Source organism: Galendromus occidentalis, unplaced genomic scaffold (assembly GCF_000255335.2).
Source record: "Galendromus occidentalis unplaced genomic scaffold, Mocc_1.1 scf7180000077511, whole genome shotgun sequence".
Lineage (NCBI taxonomy): Eukaryota > Metazoa > Arthropoda > Arachnida > Mesostigmata > Phytoseiidae > Galendromus > Galendromus occidentalis.
The window spans coordinates 366925-381888 of NW_003805499.1; the positions used below are offsets into that span (position 1 = coordinate 366925).

Below are 14964 nucleotides of genomic sequence, written 5' to 3' on the forward strand. Positions count from 1 at the left end.
GAATGGTTCCATGGGGATCGTAGCGTTGGAGCTGATACACGATGAACATGTTTCCGTAAAGCCAAAACGATGGCTGCTCGCTTGTTCGCAGAGAGTTCACGATGAACTCTACATCGCTTGTACCAACCGCATGCTCGAACATCGGCTTAGCGGATTCGAACACGTATCCGGATTCGACCAAGCCCGGAGACATGAAGCAAGTCGAATTATTCTGAACGATTAGCGACATCATAACGGGAAAAGTGTCGATAACCCTGAGTAGCGATGGAGAGGCTAGAAACGCTACCCATAGTCCGCTGAACAGAGATGTTAGAATCAGCGCAAGGCACGCCCACGGAGTGAGTATCCATCTCAGCTGATCCGATTGGACGTTCGGTGAGGTCAAAATATGGAATTCCGCCGCGGGATGCACGAGGCGACTCATCAAGAACCAGACGAGCTCCAATACTCGCTGCAAGCGTCGTTGCCGTCCGCTGACGGGCCTGATGAACGAAATTATTACGCTGAGGCTCACAACAGTCACAGCTACTAGACACGCTAATCTTCTTCCGATGGATTGCACCAGATGATCCATCGTCAAGGGAAAGAGTTCCGCCCTCGAGGCAAAAGGTAGATTATCCACATCGTAGCATTTCGAAAACGTAAACAATTCATCACCTGGATGTATCGGTTTCTGGTTGCTCAGAGCCATGACTGCCGTGCGTTTTAGCAACAAGTCGAGCATGCCGTCGAATGTTCCGTTGACGTTAATACCTCCCCCGGTCGTCACGGTCGAGACATTTCCTATGTATACGTAGGAGAAATTCAATGCTCCCGCAATGTCCGTGACCAGGACGCTTTCAAAACCTCCGGTGGCTTTCACTCTCATTGACTCGTTTAGGTTCTCGAGAGTAAGATAAGCATCTCGATTCCGAACCACGATGGGGATTTGCTTATCCGCCGGAGAGCGTTGCTGTTCCCTGTAAGTGCTCGGTTCGTACAGGAAATTCGAAGTATCCAGAGGAATGAGGAGGCCGCATTTGTTACAGGACGTTTCGTACGGAGCCAGGGAGAAAATCACGACCTGACCAGAGCCGTCGACCGACCTCTCTTGGTAAAGAATGAATTCCGTATCGATTCTCAGTGGTCTCGCGCTGAAGACAAGAGCATCACAACACGTCGCCATCCATGGGAATTCTCGGGTCCGATTCCAGAATGCACAGACAACGGCTACGTATGGGTAGCATGTTCTCGACATCAAACTCAGTCGGCGGGAAACGTCGAAAGAACTGTCGTCGATGGTGAAAATTATTCCCGAATACGCGGTCGACGGGTTCATGTCTGCATAGGACCTCCAGGTTTGGGTGACGGGGTCGTCTTCCGTGCCGGCTTCGATGCAGAACTCCGAACGACGTCGGAAACAGGTCATGTTCGAGCACATGCAGTCGGCACCGTTCTCGAAGTCGGCCCGTGCGGCGAAAACACCGGGGAACCCGATCCTGTGAACGTAAACGCCCGGGTCTTGGATGAGAGATCGATTGCCGAAAACATAAATCGTCGTCGTGCACGGATCGTAGACCCAAAGCGAAGAACAGAAACAGTAGCAGCTCAGCACCACAGCCGCCCGCATCAGGTCCATGTCGACCAGAAGAACGCCCGGAATTCGTCAAGTCGACTCTGGTGGGCCCATTCGGAGCCCAGACTGTTCTCCTAGAGAGATAAATCTGACTTCCGAATCCAGACAATGTTTCGATTCCTGGCAACGCGCTTTGTGTGGTTATCGCATTGAATCATAAAGCGCAAAGGTATGAATTTCCCCCTACAGCGCCGTTTCCCTCGCTAGCTGTATGGATGTGAGCATTCTGATGGGATACTCTGAACAAGCTATTGAGTGCGATATCTCGCTATATGTATCTGAGGAAATTAGTGGATGGAGCGCATCGATCGGACCGTCAATCGACACCCTCGAAGCTTTCATATATCGGATGAATATTCTCGAGAGGCATGTCTCGTTATTGAGTCTGCTCTCGACGCTGTTCATCCTTTCAGGGAATTACGCGTCTGACATGCTTCACATAGCTCGGAGCAAGGAATCGGAGAAAAGGGGGACGGTCGGTCGCGCCGAAAACGCTCCATGGGGCGGGTACCCGCGTGATCATGCGCGAAGCCGGTTCTGAGCTCCCCTCTTCCCTTAAGCGGAAGTTGGGGGAGCCAGCAGTGATATACGCTTGGAAAATGAAATTTCAGACTTGGCCTCACTCTCCAAGAGTCGGATTCCGGCTCCAGGACGCAGCGGCGAAAGATAATGATTCAACGCGGCTGCGATAGAATCTGGAATTCCCATGGTGGAGGCGAGCCCCCCGGCTTCGTATTATTCATCTCTCGGTTCTCCTGTGCAGACTTTTCCGAATGCCCTTTTGAGGTCGCTCTCACTTCCTCTCCGTGGCGTCTGCAATGAAGCTCTCCTCGTCAAGCACAAAATACAATATTCTCCGTCGAGGTCCTACTTATGGAGTACCGTTCCCTAATCAAGGCTCCCGCGAAGAGTTGGGGTGACGGAATCGAACACTTTCGAGCGGTTCTTCCGTTGCCGCTCGCGCGCCACTGGTTGGCGTCCGAAGCTAGGCGGGGAAATATGAGATACTGAAAGCAGTTGGTGTATGGTCTGCTTTACATGAGCGCTTCCCGAGAATGACCTCCCCGACCGAATGACGAGCTCGCTACAGGTATGGATATTCCGCGAAATAACGAAACCGAGAAGGGATAATTCTCCCTCAAGTGCTTTATTCGAAATATGTCCGACAACAAGAGACGACCTTCGAACTTTAGGACTTCCTCCATGTGATTGGCTTTCAGGTCGCACCGAGTGATGGGCTTTCAAGGTCTCGTAAGCGAGGAATGATTGTGCGTCTTCGTACCAAAACTGGAACGATTCATGTGGTGATTCAAGCGTATGCTTTAGGCCGCCAGATTGGCGAATTGTCCGAGGGCTGAGCTCGTAGCTTGCAGGTCTCCATCAGCGGGGGAGTGAATAAATGTACAGCATCGGCCCGCTCGAAGGAACTCTGGTCTGATGGGAAGTCTCCCAGTCGGGGACGAGGGTCCTCAGCCCAGTTTTCGGATCGTCTCCGAACGACCCTCATCGCACGAGGAGTTTTGTCGCCTTTCAGGTATCGTTTGTTTGATTCGCGGGGGCCTCTAACCCAGAAGCCGTTGCGTACGCGGCTTGCCGCGTTGCATCCGTCTCCGTCACGGCGACGCGCCGACTACGGCGCCGCGCTGCGGCGTTCCAGGAATTCGAGCACAACCATTCGTTCCGGACTCGGATCCCGATTCCACATCGGCGATCGGCGTGGATTTCCCCCGATCGCCCTCAGAAGGTCGGCATGATCTCCGAATATCTGACCAGCTACCACACCGTGGAGGAGTCCCACCGGCTCGACCACAAAATTGGATCAACCCTGCAGGGAACGAATCGAAGGGAATACGAATTGATGGGACCCCTCACTGTACAGATTTGAGGTGTATTTACAGGTCTAAAGCTCAGTACAGACTCCGCTGAACAGGTCGAAAAACATTATCGAAGGACTTGGTACAACAATTAACGGTCCATTTCGAGCTTTGGCATCGAACTCCGCCCGTCTACGCTGCGATATCACTCAAACACGGAGGGTGGCTGACAACGTTGAATTCTCACAAGGGTGTCGGAACTCACGCGACTCTCAGGAGTCTAGTGCAATCCTACGGACGATCTTGAGGCTCTCAGGATCTCTGCGGTTTCCTTCCATTCTGCCATCTCGCCTTGGCGCCGTTGTCGACGGGTCTCGGGAGATTCTTCCAATAACTCAAAGATTGTTTGTCGAAGTGGAGCGGGAAGGCTCCAAGGTCACCGTCGAATCGGTTCTTCTTCACTTGAACGAATTTCGAGCCACGAGCCGACGTTTGCAGGATCAAAACATTATCGGCTTCTTGGCTGACCTTCCCCGTTCCGAATATGCTCGCCGTACACAGCGGATCGTCGTCTTTCTCTTTTCGGGGATGTACTACTAGCGTTATGTGTACATTGTATTCGGTGGCGAACCTTCGCAGCGTCGAAACTATGGTGTCTTGCAATTGAAACCGTTCCACCGCTACGCCCATCATGAATTGGAGGTTGTCCAGGATCACGTGCTGGATGTCATGCACGTAGACCGCGTGCATCATGGCCTCGACTACGTTGTTGATTGACTCCTGTCCGTGGAACTTGAGCATGAACAGAGGAAGTTTCTGGAACTCGTCCGCGATCTCGTCAAACCTCGCCATGTTCTCCGTTAAAGGTACGAGAGCGAATTGCGTCATTAAGCATCTGAGCAATCTGACGTTGTTGATTTCGAAACTGCCCCAGAGGGTCGGAACACCTTGCATCATGAGATCGAGGGACAACTCCGAGAGAAACGTCGTTTTACCCGAGCCGGTCTGTCCCGTGAAAATTGTCAGCTCTCCCCGTCGATGGCCTTTGAGATACTTGTTCAGGGCAGGGAAACGTGTCCATTTTACACCGCACGCCGACTCCCATTTCATCAGCGTGTCGCGGACTGCTTCACGCAGGTCGTCGAATACAATGACCGACTTGTGGGCCATGGGTTTCTCCGTTGAGAGGGCAGCCGAAATTTTTTCCGTAGTAAGCGGTCTCGAGAATTGCGGCACCTGACGCAGAAACGATGTACGGTCGTTCCCGAGTTTCCTGGCGTAGAGAAGCGCATCCTGCCAGTGCTCGTTCGTTGCGTTGAACCATATGACGATTTTGCCGAACTTTTCGAACAGAGGAAGCCTCGTCACTGGCAGTTGTGCTGTCGATTCCACAGCGATCGAAGTCATCCTCGTCTGCTGGGTGACCAGGATCGCGTCAGCCGGATGCGGAACCAACACGACTCGATTGTCTGCTGTCACGGTATCCTCCGTTGAAAAACAACCGGCCATACCAGAGCGCGGAAACGTCTCCACATCTCCTCCGCCGCCTACGTACGTCAAAGCTATCAGACGTTTGCGGATATCCAACACTGGTAGAACTAATTTCGGATCGCCTGAGTCGTCGTAAGATATGCGATACTTTGAAAGCTTCAAGAAGCTCCCCTTGATCCGACCGAGGTCCAGTGTACTGAGAACCTGGTCTATGTCCTTTGTTCGAACACTCGCCATTTCCACCGCACTGGATAGACGTCTCTGAACCTCTTCGAGTTCCCCAGCTGTAGGGAAAGCCGCGGTCTGAAGCTCAGCATTGGGTTCCACTCGATAGTCACTTTCGAGAGCACGTTTGAACTCGCCCCAGTCAGCGACCAGTTCACAATCTGGGCAGAAAAACGTCCCACTCGTTGAGTTCAGATAGCCCCGCTTATCGTCAGAGCCGGATGAACAGTTCGGGCACCGGACTCTCAGGCACGTGGACCCCACTTGGAAGGGAATCTTCGCCCGGTTCAAGAGCACTTTTATCGCGTGGACTGACTTGGGCATCTTGGTACAGTAATTCTTGGCATTTTTCCTGAACGCGGCCGACCGCGACCAGCGGAGGCGGGTCACCGTCCTCAGCATCATGCTTTACTGAGGTGACGGTCACATCCGCGCGGTTCGTTCAACGTAATCCATGCTTTCGAACAGTCGCCGGCGCCGCCATTTTGGCGCGTCGCACCAAAACAAGAAAGAGACCAGCTCAGAGAGAAAGGAGGTGTCCTCCGCGCTGACTGCTCCGTAGCAACCCGATGACTGCGTAGAGAGCACGAATCACGACTCTGAGAGAGCGGCGGGAAGAAATGCAATATCTTCAAAAGGATGGAGATAGAATCCATCTGTATTAGCGTCGATGAAACCGACCAGATGCGCGCTAAATTATACAATGAATCCCACAATTCTATCAAGGAATGATTTCGGGTTTGGAAGTGGAAATGAGTTGAGGCGCACAGCGGGAGCTTCGGGAGCGAGTTTCCCCGCACATCCCGCGCGGGGAACTGAATCTTCTCCGATCTGACCCTCAATATCCATTGATCTCAAGGATCCCTCCTGGAATCTCCCGAATCTAGAAGGCTGGAATATCTTCCAGAATTCCAGCTCCTTCGCGAGGAACTCGGGGAAGTGAGTGAATGGATCCGCGGGAGAGAATCGGCGTTTTCTTGTATTCCCGCATTTATTACGCGCGGAATTCTGACCCCGATCAGGGCTGAACTCGAAAATTTTATGAGGCAGCCTTGGCACGCCGCGTCGTGTCGGGAGCGAATTCTCAATCGATTGAAGTCGTCATCTAACTTTTTCACTCGGAACTTCGAGCTGCCACGTTAGCGTCTTAACTGCCAATTCACCTAACGAGCGCTGTCACGTAAAGGTTACCCTGAGATCGGTGGAGGTCGACCATCGGCGCTACTCACTCTTCACAATTGATTTGCGATGTCTCTGGATTTCCCATATGCGCCCGCCTTGCTCATAAAGCTTATTTCGTAGACCCTCTCGGGAACAAGCGAGCTGCGCGATGGACCTTAATCATCGCACACTATGGGGTGAACGACTCATTCTCCTCGGTTCCGGAGCACAGCACATGAACTTTGGCTTCATAAATTGAGAGTTCAAAAAGGGGTCATGCGACCTAATGCAACATCAGTGCCAATAGACTTCACGGTGTCTGCTATCGGCTTTGGGTGGAAACATGGGTTCCGACGCTGGAGGTACCCATGGTATCTGACTTCGGATCCCGCATTCTTCTTTATTTGTTATCCGCTGCGCGAGAGAGAGAGAATCCTCGATCCCTCCAGAGGCCTCTCCATTATCGCTTGAGTCGCAACCTCAACAGCCACCTAATCTCTCGCATACGTATTTTCTTGGATCACGGCTTCAGCGGGAAGTATGTCAGCTTTTAGGCCGTGACGAAGGATTTGTTTGCCTCCTGACCTTCTCATCTTGCGCAGAGGATTGTCCGCTCAAAGCGATTTATGCGTCCATGTGTGTGAATCGTCGGACGCGGAGGCGCCACGTACGAGAAATACCCATCTGGTTTGGTAGATTCTTACCGAGTATCGCTCCGTAGGACTGGGAAGAGATCAAGGTGTTCGATTGTGGATGCGAACAGTCTCGATTTATCACTGATGACCAATATAACACAGCGAAGGTCTCCGGAATCCGATGGAAAGTATCGGAGGATAAGCCGGACAAGCCGGACAATGTCCCTGGGTCGCCCAAAGGAATAACCGCTCCGATCGCTACACTGGTCACCACAAGAGTGCTATTGATCACGGTATTTCGAGCCTTTTTCTGATACATATACCATCGAGGATATGTCGAACGGCGGTCCCTTCGGAAAATTACCGCGCAAAATTCACAGCCCTGACTTATAAATCATAATTGCCAATATTAAGCCCTGGGTCAGCTAGGCTTCGGGGAGCTTTTAGGATGAGGATAGTTAGTTGAGTTATATTCCGAGCCGCCGTTCGCGAACGAGAACCTGCCTCAAGAGATGTGCGGACTACACGTGAAATACATTAGAATTGCCCGATTCGACGTCGTTCGCGCCGCAGGCTGCACCATACAGTGAAACCTCAATGCCTTCAACGGCTCCGACCGTTGATATCCTTGACTTGAAGAGACCGGCAGAACGATATTCTCCCATTATTCTAATACTCAAGCGAAACCCCAGAGGCACAATGTCCCTTGGATTCTGAGGGGGAATTTTTCGAATCTATAAATTCGAGACTGATCTCCCGTTTCTGGATCGGGAATCGTATGCGATAAAACTCGATGGAATCTCATTATCACAGTAAAGAGATTGAAACACGAGAGCATCAGATCTCCGGTCGCAGTGTCTTGAAAAGGATCAGGAACGCAGAAACTTGAGCAGATGAAGACGCTCCCGGATCAGGGTGGGATACGCCGGGGAAAGTTCAGTAGCGATTCGGAACCTTCTCGGAGAAACGACAGGAATCTCAATCCACGATTGAGTGTTCACCACGCTACGGCAAAACAATGAACTCTATGGGGCGCGGAGGGCGCGAGATAGGGTCCTTACGACTCTTGCTGTGGGACCCGGTGAGAACTCTTCGTCCCCTCACTCTGGCGTGCGGGTCGTTAGTGGTTGGGATGAATGAGCTTTGAAAGCTCATTCCCGATTCTCGATACGGAGTGACTTCCCAGTCGTCGGTATCCCTTGTTTTAGAAATTAGGCGGGGCTCTTCCTTGGTGGGCTGCGAATGCCGATTCCGATCATTCTCGAGCAATCGGGTGAGAGTTCCTCATCTTTGTGAGAGCCCAAGCAAGTTCGACAAGGATATTGTTTTCGAAAACCTCAGAAATCCCGTCGACGCGTATCGAGGAGAGGAATCGGCTCCATGGGAGCAATGATAGAGTGTCTGAAGCCACAGCCAAAACACGCTCCTTTCGCGCATGCACGAGTTGACACACTGACCTAGTGACGGGACTTTGCTTTACCTTTTTGAAGTTGATTTGAAGTTGACGTGTCTCTCAAGACCAGAGGCGGGTTCACAGTTTGAGTTTCGTCACTATGAGTGGTCGATTCCGACGGGAACAAACCCATAAGACACAACAAGATAGTCAACCGCGAGAGGATGAAGCACTGGCTTGCTTCCGGGTAAGGTCGTGTAGGACCTGACGAAGGGTCGGAGGAGGGGAGCGCTCTCGCGTTGCCAGGACACCCAGCAGGCCAACAAAACGCCTGGTAGAAACTCAACAAAGGTGAAGCGGTTCGACTTTCTGCCGTATGGGTTTTTTGCAGTCCACGCTCACGTCTTCCTCATATCTCTACGCCTGAATGATGAGTCGGAGCTATTCCTGAGGAAAAATCGAAGAATCTGGGAGCCTACGTCTATCTCCTCAGCAAGAGGCCCGGCCTGATCCCACGCATTATGGAGCAGGCTAAGACGGTGAGCCGTCCACAAAGGAAGAGCCAAGCCGAGGACAAACGACATTCGGCCTAATTGAGAGCCAAAGAGTTTGTGACCTCGGACATGAGCCCCTCTACGGGGGATCGACATCGAAGGGCTTGAAATATTTTCTGCCCTTTCCTAGTACGAATGAAATTAGCTTTTTCGCCGTTCCTTTGACCTGAACTGACGCCCAGATCGGAGACGGACAGAATTAACGATTTTCCTGGGAATTATTCTGCTCTGAATCTGCTCTAGCGCGAGAGAACCCGCGCTGAAACGAGTATCAATTCCGATCGCTGATAAAGACTTGAGGCCTTCGGAATCGGGGCCTGGATGACCTAAATCGAGGCGCTTGGTACATATTTAATCGCCTCTCTTTTGAAAACGGAACAATTGCCTACACACAACGGGTGACCGACGGCTACACCTCACAAAGCTTGTGCTAAGGAAGCCATGAAAGCGCATATGGTACTCCTGGAAATATGTATAGCACACGCTCTCACCTTTATTGTAAAAATCCTCAATTATTTCCATTCAGCCATTCGGGATATGCACAGAACAGCTCTACCTGCATCGAAATAAGCAGGTCAGGGGGACAGGGAAGTTTTGCATCGTCTCATTGAATCTCCTCTGCATGGTTCGTTGCGAGTCCACCGATATCAGGGAGAGCTGGCCGAGAGTCGATTCTCCCCTGAGACGTCTTCTCGGTATACCTCCCCAATGTCTGTGGAATGCTTGTTCGGAACTGTGGATTCCGTCCAACATGCTGAGCTCTCTCTCTGACGTAGGCGCACTCGGGGCGGAATAGTCGAACACAGGATCGTGGGGTAAATCATGGATTTCCTCCATTAGCTCTGAAACACCGAGAGAGAACGTGATGTGCCGAATCGACGCTTTCCCCAGGAGCGCGCAGAGCGAACGGTGCAGTGTCAGCCGCTGATCGTAACTGTTCCAACGGCAGATTACAACGCTGTGGAGTTGACTCTTTCATTCAGTACAACTACACGAATTCGGGTCTACTGATTAGCGCCCCTCTAGTGATTAGAATTATTACCGATGAGACCAGTTGATTCCATCCGGGCCAGATGATCCCGTGCGGAGTCAAGAGCGGGATGATCAGCTTCGGGGAAAGAAGTAAGTTCTTGACAGGTGGGACTGTTCTAGCGCCCCGCTAGCCGTCGAGTGGATGGCCGTTAGAGTTTTTTTGCAAAGAAAAGCCTCGCGGATTCGGAAGGGCACTTTGGCCATTTGATCGAATTCCACAAATAAACGGGAGACCCCTCGCTGACGAGGAGCCTGTGACCAACCGTGAAGAATTTCCCATCGAATGAGCGGAGGACTCGAGCATCAGGTCGATTCTCACCTTTCTTACTTTATTCACAAATCACCACTTTCCGTATTTACATGATCGAAGATCGAGAGACGGGTCGAACTACGATAGTTTCTTGCTTTTTTGGTGGCCGTATACGAGATCGCCCTTGATTCGTTTGGGATTAAGACCGTATGCTTTCATCCTGGCATCGCTAATCTGGAGATCTTCGAGTGGTTTGAATTTCAACTTCCTCGATTTGACACTTTCGGATTTCTTCTGCTTTAGTTCCATCTTCTTGCGTTTCTTGATCATTGCATTCCGTCTATTCTTTTTCTGCTTCGGGGTTAACTGGTCCCAAGGTGTGCTATCCGTCGCTTCGTTCGCATCTGAAGATTTGACCGCGGCTTCCTGTTGCATCACTTCGGATTGTTGCTCATTCTCGTCAGTATTTCTCGATGCCCCGGCGGTGGTTCCCTGGTCGGATGGGACGAGAGCTCCTCTGGAAGCTTGAGACGTTCGCTTCTTTTTCTTCTTGTTTGCCTCTGAGAGCGGATCGATAGAGTTGGACTTCCGCTTCCTCGCTCTCTCCGGGCGCGGAGCGACGTCCTCCGGAGCACCAGCTGCCGCCAGCTTGTCGGGCTCTTCAATACCATCGACGACTTGTTCGACGCTTGTCTTCTTCTTTTTATTCTTTCTGGATTTCGATTTCTTGACAGGTTCGTCTGCGTCACGTCCAGCTGCTATCCTGACTTCTTCGTCCACCTTCTCCTCCTCAGGGGCATAAGCCTGCAAAAAAGAGCATAATCGAATCACACCTCGTTCTCCCTAGATCGGGAACTAGAGCAATGGGCCGATGAAAAATGCAATGTACAGCTTTTTACTTACAGAGGTAAGTATTTTCTTTTTCAGATGCAGATGGTCTCGTCGCTTCGAGAACACCTGCAGATCTTTGTCTTCCTCATCTTTCGAGCGGTATTGCACCATTTTTTTCAGGGAGCACCACTTGTTCAACTCTTTATCCTTGGACTGGAGGACTTCCTCGGTGGATAAACCGAAATCGTTCGGTATGACCTTGTTCAAAATGCATATGAGAAATTTTAGTTACGGGGAGTTTTAGACGAATGTATCTCCATGAGTCCAATTCGACCCGAAAAACCTCCGGACCGTACTCACTTGACGATATTTGAATCTCGTAGGTACGCCAGCCACGACATCTTCAAAGTCCAACTTGTAATACTCGTTGAAATATTTCTCGAAGGATTCGTCTTTCGTCGGATCGAAGGTCGGTTTATGCTTGGACAGAGCCTATAGAAGTAATAAATATGATGATAATATAAGTATTGAATATGATGCCATGGGCGAATCTTTGATCCTTCTCATCTTCCTGATCCGCTACAGAGTCAGCCCACGATCGCAACACGAAGACCGCCATGAGAGAATACACCAATCCGCGAGATGTAGCGTCATTCGTATCAACCGCACATGCCCTCACCTCTGCGAATTTTGACTTCTTACGCTTTCGTTCAGTTTTTGTCGGGAGGAGGTCTTCCAACACGAGCTTTGCCGATTTCTTGCCCCTAACCAGAAGCTTGCCTGATCAAGAAACGAAATTTTTAAGCTTTAATAATTAAGACGTTCCCATTTTCCCGCCTATACGGGAAATTTTACGACATTACAACCGACGAGATAGCCCACTCTGAGGGGAGTTCCTGCGGAAGCGATGAAGGCCAACTAACCGGACTCGTTCCGCTCGATTCCGTCACCATGCGTGTCTGGATCCAAGTCCCTAATGTCTGTTTCTTTCGAGGCTTGGCTCGCTTCAGGTACCTCATGCGATTCATCTTCGAATTCATTGTTAAGGTCCTCCCCCGGAGCTGAATCCTAAAAAGGAAGAGGGTCCAGGTTGATGAGCACAGCTCACGAGCAACCGTTCCGGGCATCGCGTCTCGAAGAACGGAGAAGGTCAGATGCTTACCTCTGCCGATTCTTCACTGTCCCCGGAAGTCTTCTCTTTCGATGCTTGGGTCTCACGGTGAGATTCCTTTTCTCCGGCGGGGCTTCCCTCCCCAGCTTCGTAATCGTCCCAATTGTCCCACCGGAGGTCCTCGTGCTCGTTCTCGCCGAGTTCTGGGTAATCTTCCTCCCCTGCCTCGTTGTCGTATCCAGAGAATAGTGCCGCCATGCGTTTGTCGTGCTCGTCAGGATCAAAATCATCTGCGGAGGAGCAGTGGTAAATATTATCATCCAAATGCTCTAAGCGCTCCCCGAGGGACCATTCCAGTGCACTGAGCCGAGCTCGGGGGAAGGGGGGTAAAGCGATTGAATCAAAAACTCACCTTCGAGGTCAGCGTCGTTGAAGGCAACATCCCCGCTACCGGCTATGCTCTTCAGTTTCTCGATTTTCTCCACAATCTCTTTCTTCTTGAAACTCTTCAGACGGTTGACTTCCTCTCTCATCTGAATTTTGAGCTGTTCCTTCCTCGCTTTCTTCTCGGCCTTCTTATCGACACGTCGGGTATCTCTTCGGCGCATGGAGTCTTCTATCGTTCTAGGGTAGCGTTTGATGAACTCCGGATCAGGATCCTCGAACCGGAAGTTGTACTTCTGTTCGAATTGCGTCGAAGCGGCAAGGTCTTTCTCATCATCGCTGAAGTCAACTTCGAAACGGCAGTCTGCTTCGCTGGCCGTGAGGTACTTTTTGTTGAGCACGTAATCCCGGAGGAACTTTTCGGCATCGTCGAGTTTCCCGTCACCTTCCGCGGACCATAATTGTTTCAAAGTGGCTAGGTCCTTCGCGTCTTTCTTATTAGAGAGTCTCTGTGTTTCTCCTGCGGGGGAATTGGTGATATTGAAATACTCGGATCCGCGTCGGGGGACAGCCGTTCACTGGAAGTCGGTGCATTATGGAGCACGGGGAACGTCGTCTGATGGAACACGGACGCTGACTCACCCTTCAGCCATTTCACATACTCCTCATCGTCCTTAGCTTGTTCTTGCTCGCTTTTGGACTCTCTCTTCGCCAGCAGAACTCCGTCGTCGTCGTCCTGATCATCCTCCTGAGCATCGGTATCACCCGCCGTGCCCCAAGCAGCCTTCTTCAAACTTTCACGAATTTCTCGCTGCTCTGCGTCGTACGCCAGCCTGTCTTGGTGCGTTTCCTCGAATAAGTCCCTCCTACGTTGCTCGTCTTCATCTTCATCAGCGTAACGACCACCTGTCGGGAGCGAGCATTAAACGCGTTATTTCCCTGGGACGATAGAGATACTCCCCAAGACCTCCGTCCTGGATTTTCGAGCGAGGGGCTGACTTGACTAGCGAACCATGCTTAGAAGAGAAACGAATGATTGACGATCAGACTCACCCTCAGAAGTCATGATCTGACGCTCGTAGTCTTTCAGCGTCATCTTCGGTGTCTCGACGGACTTGTCAGCGCTCTTGGGCTGACTCGTCGACACTTCCGGAAAAATGACCTCATCCTTATTGTAGATTTTCGGGTCTCGAGCTTTGATGGCGCTGAGAGTTTTCAAGAACTTCTTCTCGTGCTCCGATGTCCATTGACTGAAAATGCACGGATTGAATTCTCCCGGGGTGAAACTCCGACAAGGATGCGAGGATGAGAGGATAGATTCAAAAAGTAGAAACGGATATCACGAACATTCCGGAGGGTCAGAGAACACACCTGGCTTCATCGTCTTCTTCCTCATCGTCACTACTCGAGCCTTCGAGATCGCTCCCGTAACGAGCTTTGGCCTTCGAAAGCTCTTCTTTTCGGCGCCAAGCATCGTAATTCTTTGCGTACGAGTTATCCACTTTCAATGTGACCTCGTCATCGCTGCATCCCTCGAATAGATCTGCCATGGTCACTGGAACGAATACAGACATTGCGCTGTCATTCAGGACAAAAAATCCGTGGCTGTGAGGCTGCACTCGGTCACCACGCAGGACATAGCTCTCTCAGCCAGATCCGGCCAAGCTGTCATATCCCTTTAGGAATCACATCGGGACGGAGCAAGAGCCCAGATTCGAAGAATGATTTCAGGTACCTAGAACTCGACTTGGCCGGCACAATTTCCGAACGAATTCCTCACCGTCCACTCTGACTGTCCCTTCGTTCGAACTCCGATGGAACGTGTGTTCCTCGCCGAGAACAACGGGTATGTAAACAACACCACGTGAGAAGTTCCGACCAGGAACGCCGTGATAAGTCCGTGCTCAGCTCGGAGTCGCTCAGAAGCTGAGTCGACAGCTATTCGGATCTTTCCCAAATCTCTACTACCGTTTCTCGAATTATGCTTCTGCGGAGAACATGGTCGAGAATCGGCAATCACGAGTCCGATCACAGGCATTGATCAGTATATCATTCCCAGCTCTCACCGATCGGCTTTCATTCTCTTCAGCTCTCTCGATATGGGAGACTCCCGAGTGAGCGGCAGCAGTGGGAACCTTCCCCTGAACAGGATCAAGTGAATCGTCGAATGGAATGAGCGCACTTCCCTTGGTATACGGAAATCCATGATGCGCGCTAAGCTTTCGAAAATATCCGCGCTCCTCCCTGATGACCGACCCTCTGCCCGAAGTCCTCTCCTCCTTCCCGCAGTCACGTCCGCCATGTTTTCTAGGTGCAGTGGCCAAGTCCCAGAGCTACAGCCGTTGCATTAGAGAGCATCACCTGTGAGCATGTCTGAACTCACGGGAAATTTCGCTTCAAAGTCGCGAGACGCCGTACGATACGGCCGGATATGAGGATAGAGAGTCTTCTGAAGTCGCGGGATTCTT

At 51.3% G+C, this 14964-nt stretch overlaps 2 protein-coding genes across 2 annotated transcripts; both read right to left on the bottom strand.

The window, feature by feature from the left end:
* Nucleotides 1-3741: 3741 nt before the first annotated feature.
* Nucleotides 3742-5469, bottom strand: mtDNA-helicase (mitochondrial DNA helicase). Its single transcript, XM_003746984.2, has one exon. The coding sequence runs from the start codon at nucleotides 5467-5469 to the stop codon at nucleotides 3742-3744; it is 1728 nt and encodes a 575-aa protein (XP_003747032.2).
* A 4066-nt stretch (nucleotides 5470-9535) lies between these two features.
* LOC100906812 (protein KRI1 homolog) lies at nucleotides 9536-14046 on the bottom strand. Its single transcript, XM_003746985.2, has 11 exons — nucleotides 13868-14046; nucleotides 13550-13746; nucleotides 13139-13402; nucleotides 12525-13016; nucleotides 12164-12402; nucleotides 11925-12069; nucleotides 11681-11781; nucleotides 11362-11493; nucleotides 11074-11259; nucleotides 10345-10974; nucleotides 9536-9589 (listed from the first exon to the last, which is right to left on the bottom strand). Exons 1-11 carry the CDS (start codon nucleotides 14044-14046, stop codon nucleotides 9536-9538), a joined length of 2619 nt encoding a protein of 872 aa, XP_003747033.2.
* Nucleotides 14047-14964: the final 918 nt, after the last annotated feature.